The 10,617-nt window shown below is 42.9% G+C and overlaps 3 protein-coding genes across 7 annotated transcripts; 2 read left to right on the top strand and 1 right to left on the bottom strand.

Annotated features, from left to right (window-relative positions):
* The first annotated feature begins 260 nt into the window (after window positions 1–260).
* On the top strand, window positions 261–1,269 carry LOC128732110 (39S ribosomal protein L47, mitochondrial). Its single transcript, XM_053825271.1, has 3 exons — window positions 261–388; window positions 458–722; window positions 786–1,269. Exons 1-3 carry the CDS (start codon window positions 294–296, stop codon window positions 1,206–1,208), a joined length of 783 nt encoding a protein of 260 aa, XP_053681246.1. The 5' UTR covers window positions 261–293; the 3' UTR covers window positions 1,209–1,269.
* Window positions 1,270–3,003: 1,734 nt separating this feature from the next.
* On the bottom strand, window positions 3,004–6,737 carry LOC128732111 (GTPase HRas). 5 transcript variants are annotated; one of them, XM_053825275.1, is made up of 5 exons: window positions 6,537–6,737; window positions 5,765–6,301; window positions 4,952–5,092; window positions 4,758–4,873; window positions 3,004–4,676 (listed from the first exon to the last, which is right to left on the bottom strand). In XM_053825275.1, the coding sequence occupies exons 2-5, from the start codon at window positions 5,901–5,903 to the stop codon at window positions 4,500–4,502; spliced, it is 573 nt and encodes a 190-aa protein (XP_053681250.1). In that variant the 5' UTR covers window positions 5,904–6,301; window positions 6,537–6,737; the 3' UTR covers window positions 3,004–4,499. The 5 variants fall into 5 exon arrangements, with proteins under 5 accessions (XP_053681250.1, XP_053681247.1, XP_053681248.1 ...); XM_053825272.1 differs by having other exon boundaries at window positions 5,765–6,438; window positions 6,591–6,737; XM_053825273.1 differs by having other exon boundaries at window positions 6,591–6,737.
* Window positions 6,738–7,491: 754 nt separating this feature from the next.
* LOC128732093 (probable serine/threonine-protein kinase cdc7) lies at window positions 7,492–10,445 on the top strand. Its single transcript, XM_053825256.1, has 3 exons — window positions 7,492–9,501; window positions 9,602–9,756; window positions 9,839–10,445. The coding sequence occupies exons 1-3, from the start codon at window positions 7,785–7,787 to the stop codon at window positions 9,962–9,964; spliced, it is 1,998 nt and encodes a 665-aa protein (XP_053681231.1). The 5' UTR covers window positions 7,492–7,784; the 3' UTR covers window positions 9,965–10,445.
* Window positions 10,446–10,617: the final 172 nt, after the last annotated feature.

Genomic DNA, 10,617 nt, shown 5'->3' with positions numbered 1-10,617 from the left:
CCGACTCATGCATAGTGAAGCAATCGAACCGTAAAACAGTGTTTATAAATGCATAGAACGTTTGTCAACATGTGAAATTTTAATGTTTACTATGGTTTGTGCATGCCGCTGATCACATAACAAAATAAAGGATAAATTTAACGCCAAACTTGGTTCAATCGAATCCACAACTACCTTATTTTTACATTCAAAAGCTAACCAAAGCTGTAGCATCTGATTTTTGTTAGTGTTTAATTGAAAAAGTCATCCATTGCATGAACTGCGGCAGCAAACAGCAGTGAAGTGAAGAAAGGATGAATATTCTAAGGCAAATTCTACCAGTATCCCTACAATTTGCAAGATGTATTTCCACAACAACCTCTCAACAGGCTTTGGCACTTTATCGAAGGTACGCATTGGGGCTAAAAGCCCGTCCGCGCAAATTGTATATGCTGAACGTTTCGGGGGGTTTCAACAGGAAAGCAACAATGCCGGTACGACAAATCTGCACCACCCCATCCCGGTATGATTTGATGGAATTCTTCGACGACAAGAAGAACTGGGGCGAACAGGAAGTAAAACATGGTCGCGCGTGGACAAAAGACGATCTGCGGATTAAATCCAATGGTGACCTGCACAAACTTTGGTTCGTACTGCTGAAGGAACGTAACATGCTGCTGACGATGGAACATGAGTGCAAAGCAAAGATGGAGCTGTTTCCGAGCGCCGAGAGGCTAGATAAGGTACGGTAAATTTCTCTCAAGCAAGAAAACGAAAGCCCCATACGAGGACTCTTTATTTCTCAGGTTGAAGAATCGATGGGAAATTTGGAAGAAGTAGTGCGGGAGCGGAACCGTGCCTATTACGAGCTAGAAACGGGCGAAACCGGCGAACGTCCCGGCCGAGTCGTTCCAAACGAGCTGGGAGTACGGTTTTACTATCGCGCATTTGAACACGTGATTCCGAGGTACGCCAACCGCAAATGGAACGAACGGCACAAGTTCACATTTGGCGGAAAAGCAGTATGGAAGTTCCTGCGCCTGTACCGCGAGCGGCTGTACAACCAGAAGCGAAAGCTGCGCAATCGCGAACGTAACGAGGTGGTTCATCTGTTGCGACGATTCCCCAACATTGATCGCGACTCGCTGGCCCAACGGTTCCCATCGGTCGACGTGGAAAAGCTGTACAAGTTGGATAAAATCCGTTTGAACCGGTCGGTGGACAATTAGCGTATACGCTGATCGATGCGAAGATGCTAGTGGTGAATAAAGAATGTAACATGTGAACAAACGTTCCTTTTTCTGCCTTCCGTCGAGTGGCATACTTCGCTCAGAAACAACTGGTTCGAATACAATTTTTATTTGTTATCCTTCCACCGTCTTTCTCTCCATCGGCTTACACCATACGCATGTTACGTGTCTGTAGGTAGATGTACTTGTTTCTTATGTTGAATATTTGTAATGTAATTGCGCTTGGCTTTGCTCATCGCGCGTCGCGTATCATAGTTTTTGCAAGCTGCAGCGCAATTACTATCCTCGTAAAGGCTAATATAGATATAGCTTTGCCATCGCACGGTGAACCCAACCCAGCTCCCCGCTCGGCGGTGGGGTTGTGTTCTCCTTTCGCCTTGATCATTTTGCACGATACACATTGTAGGATAAGCTGGCGGTCAACGGGAAAGCGATAATCTGTTGGCAAAGAGGGTTTTTAGCTCTTTATCAGCTTTTGCGGCGCATACTCGCATGTCGCCGATTTCAACGACAGCTAGCACTACCTACACCGTGTTTCTTACTCAACTACTACTCGACGCTATCATCCTTCGGCTCATCTTCAGTGCTGATAGCTCGTCAACGCACGTCCTTTAGCATTAGCATCGTGACTGTTGTTCACCGTTGACCATTCGAACCGTTCTAGCATCCTGTGCTCACACTTTTGCAATGGGACTCGAAATGCTTCGAAAAAAGAACGTAAGCCGTTTTTTTTTTCTTCTTCATTTAACCGCTGCTCATTAGGCTCGTTCTTTTTAGGTTGCTTTTGAATAATGTGATGATGGTCTTAGAAACGTACGAGACTAATGGATAGGAGCATCATGTCTTTTTATATCATTTTTGTTTGGCTAGTAGCACTGCTAATATTCAAAAGGAAAGGCCACCCATGTCGGTACACCCCTCTGTCCTCTGTCCATTTTACACCACCATACCATACGCGGCGCATATGCGGCGTGGCATCGGAAGTGGTGCATTTCAGAATTCCAGTGCGTTCCGTTCGTAAGTTATTGTTCCTAATAAGATTCTATTTTGTGTTATTTGCATTTGGCTCTCACACGAATGTCCGGCCGTACGGTTTATGAATCATAGGTCGGATGCATACAGAACGTTCATGTGATTAAATATTGCAATATGATTACGCCCCTGAAAGAGTATTGCAGAGGTATTCTTTCCACCTGCGCGAGTTTTGCTGCGAAGGTTACACCGATTGTGCTCTAACAGTAATACGTTCCTGTCTGTAATTGAATACTCTCCAGCAATGCATCCTCCCATCGAATCCATTATCATCATTCCTACGTTCTCATCTCCCCCATATTCCAATAAGCCTCACGACGCTGGCAGAGCATTGGTTTAGCTTCCTGATCCTTTTCAGTCAACATGACGTTCGTCTCGATAAATTGTTATGCGTAAGAGACAATGGCAGTATGGAATACTTAAAAACAAAAAAAAGAAACGAAACAACTTCAGATATTCTAATGGGTAACACTGCAGCCAGCCTTGAGTTGAGTGGCACACATGGCCGTATACTTTAGCATCAGAACTTTATCAAATGTACTTGTACTCATCGAACATTGGTTTGATTTTTAATGAAAAGAAAATACCCAAAGCAACAATAAGCAATACGAACTCTTACCAACAGTGACAATAGTTAGAGTATAAGAGCACTCCACCATCCTAGGATGAGACATTTCCACCGTCATGTAAAGCTTTATATATAACGTATGCAACAACCGCTACTGTTGCCTATTGTTCTCCGTCAACCGTTCGAGGAAACAATAAGAAAATATACACGTCAAATATAAGTTAACATAAAATACGATGTCAGATATTTTTTACTTTCTTTTCGTTCATTTCGCGAGTAAAGTTAAAAACTAATATATCGGATTATTTCTGGATTGTTTCGCATTTTCTTCCCTACGTCGTTCGTCCTCCTATACTATCTTTCCTATGATTTGTTTTTTCTTCTTCTGTGTTTCTTTTAGAAATCGTACTACTCTATCATTCCTTTTGGGGCTTTAACATTTGCTATGCACGGGATAAACTCCCTCGAGTTCACTATCTCAACGTCTTTCCTTTCGGTGTTGTAGCCATTCTTCTAATTAGTTTTAATCAGCAATTTTGCTACGACAGCAAGCGTATTTGTGCCGGTTACACTTCGCTTTCCTACACAACCTTCCTGGCGACCGTATAAGTAACGAACATCGTCGGATGGAAAATATTTCCCTAGTTTCCGCATTCCTGTCGGGTGTCGCATGATACGCTCATACGTTCGCCCCATCATTCGGATAGTCGACATTTGAATATTAGAGAAAAAGAGATGTCTAAAATACCAAATGTTCGTAATTACTTTATATTAGGTCTTTACAGGCAGACAAGTGAAGAACATTAGCTCCCATTACGGGTACAAAGATTAGATACAAACATTACCTATGCATATCAGTGTCAAAATCTTTCTTATCTGGTTGCCTGTGTGGTATTCTTAGTCTGACGAATGATCGAGGTTCGATTAATTATTCCATCTCGAGTAAAAATGTGGCGCGTGGGGTAACGATATTGTTTTACCGGAGTACATGATTTTCTACAAAACATTCATCGTTTTCATCATCTTTTTATAATTTTTTCTCTTCGGCAGAAAAAAAAACAATTTTTCAACACCTTCCGTAAATTTATGGTTTGAAGCTAGTTTCTTCTTCAAAACATAGTTATTTATCATAATAATAATATTAATAATACAATGAGTTTGATCATCGAGTATTCAAACCCTTTGCTTCTGTTTGTGCAAATAGCGATGCAGCAGAATACCGCACACAAGCCGTAAGGACAAGCTAGACACTATAAGTCGACTTTTCTCGATTTTAATCGCTAGCTAATGCGAACACGATGGGTGTTTTGCACGTGTGCGTTGAATTCTCGAAATTCGTAAACCAAAACGTACCATCCACATCGCTTGATGCTGAACAACTTTGTATAGCACCGCCAGCAGGTTGAAATTGGGCATACATCATATCATCTGCATAATGTACGGCGCCTGTTTGCTGATGCAGCTGGCACTACGGCTGCAGCGTTAATGTGCTGGCTTATCATATCGAAGATCGAATTCGTATCAGGGATGACCAGCGAAGATTTTTACGACAATCTTTTATGTTCGGATCAATCAGTTGAAGGTTACAGAACGGGGCGCGGACATACTGAATTACTGCAGCTGTTGGTGGGAAAGGGTGGTAACGTACGGAGATCCCATTCCAAGCAGCCTTATAGCAACTGGCACTTGAATCGTCTGCTCGACACCAGCTTATGATGCTTCCGATTCTTTTTCCCCCTTTCCTTGTCTTTGCGAATTTCTCGAACTAGCGTGTAGAAGGCATCATCGACACCCATGCGCGTTTTGGCAGAGGTCTCTACGAAAGGAACGCCGTACTGTTTTGCCACCTGAAAATTATTGACAAGGTTTTGCGAACATTAGTCGATTGGTTCCGCTGGTGGTGATGGCCCCTCCCATGAAAAGCTTACATCTCTGGCCTGAGTCATATCCACTGCCCACGCTTGCAAATCGCACTTGTTGCCAACTAACACCATCGGCACTTCTTCTGCGTCCTTAACACGCTTGATCTGTTCTCTGTAGGTTCCTGTGATCGACAATAAGAAGAGACATCGATTTTCATTACCCGGCGACAGCATTTGCCCACATTTACGGATACACGTACCTATATCTTCGAAACTTTTGGCACTGTTAACAGCGAATACTAACAGAAATCCTTCCCCCGTTCGCATATACTGATCACGCATCGCAGAATATTCCTCCTGACCTGCTGTATCCAGAATGTCAAGCAAGCACGTTTCGCCATCTGAAGAAAGAAATAAGCATATGCGCCGGATTAATGCATACAGCGTCCAATGATCAGTGCCGTACAGTTATTCGCATTCGGAATGCGATAAGATTAGATAACAGCATAGATATATAACCTGTTACGATCGTGTAATCTCTTGCTCTGGTAGCCACCACAATCGGATGAAGAGCACGAATGTACAACAAAGATAAATGAATTAATTAATTGAACTCAATGAATGTGAGGAACGCCATCGAAGCAACATGCCAAATTCCATATTCGCTGATTCATTTTCAATTACATTCTCAGGCACGAAAGAGAAAAAAAAAGAAGATTGGCACGATTGCTGGGTCCTTGAGAATGTTCAAAGTGGAAGGCTGTTATTTTTGCGATTTTGCGATCAACAAAAGAGCAACATGAACGAGACAGGATGAATGTTTCAAACGATTGGAAAAATTATTGCAATAACTCGGAATTAAATTTGAACGCATCTTTAATTTAATATACCACACGTGTTCGGCTTTACTATTATTTGAAGCAATATTTTTCTATATCGCAAGTTTCATGGAACATGGTGTTATGTTATACAGGCATTTTGCGCCATTTGAACATATTCGTGCGATGCATTATTGAGGAATTTCTTTTTGCACCCTGCTGGCGGCAATGGCTAAAAATAACAATCAAACTTACCTATAACTACTTGCTTCCGGTAGGAATCTTCAATTGTCGGGTCGTACTCATCAACGAAATGGTTCTGAATAAGTTGTATGGTCAGTGCAGACTTGCCAACACCTCCGGCGCCTACTACGACTAGTTTGTACTCCGTCATCGTACCTCACAAAATCGGTTCACTGCGTTTTCGACAGGCGAACGAGAAGGCAAAAATATTCTTCCTCAACAAAGTACACGGCTGCTTACACCAGGCAGCTAACCAGTCAGCAGGAGCTTTCTTCACCGGATTCACGCAATATGGCAGATTACGGTCACTACTAATTCGATGCTAGGGCTTGTGATAGTCCTGCAACAGGACGTATCAGATTTTTTTTTCAATTCACTATTTTAATGACACTTTCATACAGGATACTACGCCCGTCGTTCGACGAGGTGCTCTCTTGTTCTACCTAAAAACTACCCAGCTCGCTTTCACACACAAGTCTTTTCTCTTTCTTTCTTTATTTCTCTCCGCGCACTGTTTGGCTCCTCTTCGTGATCTAGAATTGAGCTCTACTGTGACGAGAAGAATTTGAGTTCAGTTAATCTGTTTTTCATCAAGGGACACGAACAATGCGGCGACATGCAGAAAAACCACGTAGAATATGACCAACAATCGTATCTACATGCGGAACGAATGCATTTCGCCAAAACTACAAGGCAAAGATAATTAAAAGAGCCCTATTATGCATTTTATTATGACAATGATGCTGCTGGTTAGCATCTTTTGTGCACAAAATGGAGGACCCACCCCTGACCCACGCGTTGTTTATGCGATGCCCGACTGCGACATATTGCAACGAACCGGACGGTTTAACACATTTCAAATACACTCCCCGTATCCACCCAACCACTGTTGATCTAAAATGAATGATTTCAGCAGTTTTTTCAGTTAAAACTCTCGAAAACCACTATTTTCTTTGCTCGAGAAGCAGACGGGTTTTGCTTCTTCTTTTGCACTGAACTTGTCACTTGACGTTTCTTCTTTTATCAGATCGCCTTGAACTGTCATTGTCAGATTCCTGAGCTCCCTTTAGAAACCGATACTTTTCCGGCAGGAGCAAATTAAGTTACTCAATTTTTGGAAAACAATAAATGAAAATTTGATGATTTAATGCTCGTTTGAACTATGAGTAAACGTAGTACTTTTATACCGACACCAATGTAACATTGCCAATTAGCGCGAGAACGAAACGAAATTCGAGTGTTCATTGTAACATGGAGATAAGCTCCAAATTTACAAAAATAAAGAGACAGTTGGCATAATTTAGCCCCTAAGGCAAACTATTGAATATCACTCAGTAAATCTATCTTTGAATAATGGCCCAAACCTGAAAGATATATGAGGTCCTTAGAATTTGAATCTGTGCTACGGTTTGTGCTTATTTGGTGAGATTTGAAGTGCAGAAAGCATCGTTGTAACTTAGGCGCCTTCACTGTCAAAATATGCTTGTTTACCAATCTCTTGCGCTCGTAGTTGATAAAAGCTAAAAAGTAAAAGTTAATGTAAAGGATTAATTAGTTCGTAGATGTAGTGTAAAATGGAGTAAAAAGAGGCCGAATGAGTGCACTATTCCGTGCCCTTGGTACGCACCGGACGAATTCGTTCGAGTGGGTATACTCCGAAAGCTAAATTTTCGTACCGTCACTAAACCTTTTAGAAAAAGAAAAAGAAGGAAGAAAAGAGTTTTTGTGAAAGTGTACGGGTTTTCCATGCAATCTTCGTTTCCTGCTGTAGTTGTTTTGCGTTGTTAGGGTGTTTGCTGATTTGTAGCAATTTGTAGTGAAAAGAATATCTGGTAACTCCCCGAAAGGTTACCAAAATTGTGGCCACCACATGTGATACTCGTTGTGCCGATGAAGGCCACGAAGAGAGGTCGACAGCACAGTCAGGATATATGATAATTTAATTTGCTTCTCGGCTACGCTGTCGAATGAAGCTAGGAAAAATAATTTGTGTTTTTTAGCACGCACCCTCATTTTGGCTGGTGCAGTTGCGATGTCGCACAGTCCTCCCAGCTATATGGACGGTGTTCCGGTAAAAATATCCGAACGATTTAAACCACCCCCGAAGATCGTGCTTCCCCAGGGGGTCGTTAATCGTTTGAGTCAGTACGATGTGGTGCAGGTGATGAATGAATCATGTTACGATGGCGAATTAGAAGACACGGTACTTAAGCGCATAACGGAATGGAAGGCCATCAAGGAGCGGGAGCGCTACGAACGAAAAGCCAGACTACAGGCGAAGGAACAGGAGCGAGTGCGATTGGTCGAAGCGGAACAAAAGCGAAAGTTAAATCAAATTTCCTACCCAAACACGGATGAGCTGTCCAGTGCTAGCGATGATAACGATGAGGGCATTAGCACTGCTAGAGTGGCGAACGGGTCCGAGGATGAGTACGAGGAGGACAACGATGAATCCGGACCGTCCGGGTCGTCGGATGAGCGCGCGAATTTGAAACCGTTCGACCATATGAGTCAGCTTAGCTCGATATTGGTACCGACTGTGATACGGGAAGCAGTACCCAGTGCTGTGGACGCACCAGCATACCCAGATGTCCCCATGAATGCAAATATCATTCCAAAGACGGCGCAAGTCGAAACGGCGAGGCCGATGAATGCCTCATTCGGGAGCAATAACAACAATAACAATAACAATAATTATAATAAAATCAATTACTCCGATTTCGAGAACGATACCTCGAGTCCGTTTGACAACATGGAGCTGCGTACAATCAACGATCTGGATATTTTAGCCCAAGTGTTGAAGCAGAATATAACTCTCACAAGCCCGGAAACGGACGCCGAAAAGAATGATACAAAGAACTGGCAATCGCAGGATCCAGACAAACAGCGTGAATCTGAAGAAAAGAAACAAGCGCCGTTACCAGGGGCAACGGCACACTCCTCCACTGTTGCACCGTCCGAGCAACAACAGCTACAGCAGCAGCAACTTCCAGCGCCCTCAAATCCCGTACCGCTTTCTACTAACCCATACAATTCGGCATACAGCACGAATCAACAGTATTCGATGTACGCGACCCAATACCCACATTCGGCTCAAACAACAATTGTACCGAGTGGTGGAAATGACTATCTCTCTTCGTCGTACAATACTTATCAACCCTACGCCAACTATGGTGCCCAGTATGACACCGTGGCTGCAACAGCTTCCTCTTTTTCTTCGGCAAATGTGGGAGAAACCCGCTACCCTATGGGTAATTATACCAGCCCAACGTATCATGTTCCTCCGGCTAGTCAAACCCACCAGGCCTCATATCCGTCGGTGGCTTCAAATTATGCCTACGGCTATCAACAACAGCATTCGTACGTTACCGCACCGTCAACGTCGATGGCGAGTGGCACCGGGACATCGACGTATACGCCAAATTACGGATACAACACGACTACAACGTCCGCTGCGGCGCCTAGTGTTTATGGTGCTGGTTTCGCGCGCGAAAACTATCAATCCCTGCACGCCGTTTCCACTCCGGGTGCAACAGCTACTGCAAATCCTTCCGTCTATACGACTGCTGCTGAACATTCTGTAGCCGGTTTCGATGCAGCAGCGGGACTTAAGTCAAAATCGAGAAGTGTTCCGGACATCATGCGCCAGCTGAACGACGAGGTGCAGGATTCCGTAACGAGGCGTACGCGAAATAACAGTCAAACGATCAGCGATCGTCAGACTACGAGCCTGCGCGGTCAAGATACTGGTGAGTTTGAATTGTTATTTATGTGGCCACAAAACGCGGACACCGTTGTTCAAAGAAACGAAAATATAACTCTGTACGATTTATAATTCCTTCTTCACAGTGCCTAATATTACGGATGAGAAGCGTGTCGATTATACTAAATACAACCAGCTCTCGCAAGCAGATCAGAATGTTGTCAAGCGAATCAACTCTATGGGTTTTCCACTGGAGCGCGTCGTTTGGGTACTGCAGCGCATTGGGAACGACGATAAAAAGGTAATGCAGGCATGTGCTAGCATCTAGGCTTGGTGTATTATGACGTTACGTTTTTCTTAATCATTTCTCGCATTGCTTGCAGATCATCGAGCACTTGATACCATTGAGCGAACTGCTCGATCTTGGCTTCGAAGGAGAGAAAATCTCGGACGCACTTTTGAAGTTCGGCAACAATAAGCATAAAGCGCTTGATTTTTTGATTTCGTAAGGTTGCTCGGCGCGAGATTACGTGTCAACTGTCGTGTGCAATACGGGACATATGTATAGTGAAAACGTGTCGAATATAACGAATGGATAGCAGCATCGAATGCCAAAAAAATTGCCCTCAATTTTTGATGACAATTGGTAATCCTGTATGATTTTTTTTCATTATGTTACAGATGAACCGTTCGATTAAAATGTTATGTTCAGTTAAGTTCGTATTTCTTACTAAATTTGCTTGATTTGCAAAAATAATACGATGAATGGAAAAAGACACTCAATCTGATTAGATCAGCGTTACTGCTCGTCCTCGGATATACGTATTGAAGAAATATTATCGTCAGCTTTTGTTATGCAATCTTACTAGAGCGTTAGTAGTGTCATGAAAGGGATATGCAGGCTGATCCTCATCAACAACCGTTTGGGTTGTTTTTGTGTCTTATAACTATTTATGAAAAAAAAAAAAATAAACGTTTAAACACGTAACAAGCTGCTCTGATTATATTGCTGCTTGCTTAAAAAATATTATACAATTTTCATTTGAATAACAGCCGAGCGCGTTCAAACCATGTGATATAACAACAACAATCGAAATGTTCGTTTCACTAGCCATACATCGTGTTAGGTTTATTACAAACGGTTTGTATCAACAAACATACA

Source organism: Anopheles nili, chromosome 2 (assembly GCF_943737925.1).
Source record: "Anopheles nili chromosome 2, idAnoNiliSN_F5_01, whole genome shotgun sequence".
Classification (NCBI taxonomy): Eukaryota; Metazoa; Arthropoda; class Insecta; order Diptera; family Culicidae; genus Anopheles; species Anopheles nili.
Note: the sequence above shows the minus strand (reverse complement) of the source record. Positions and strands in the feature narration are given on the sequence as shown.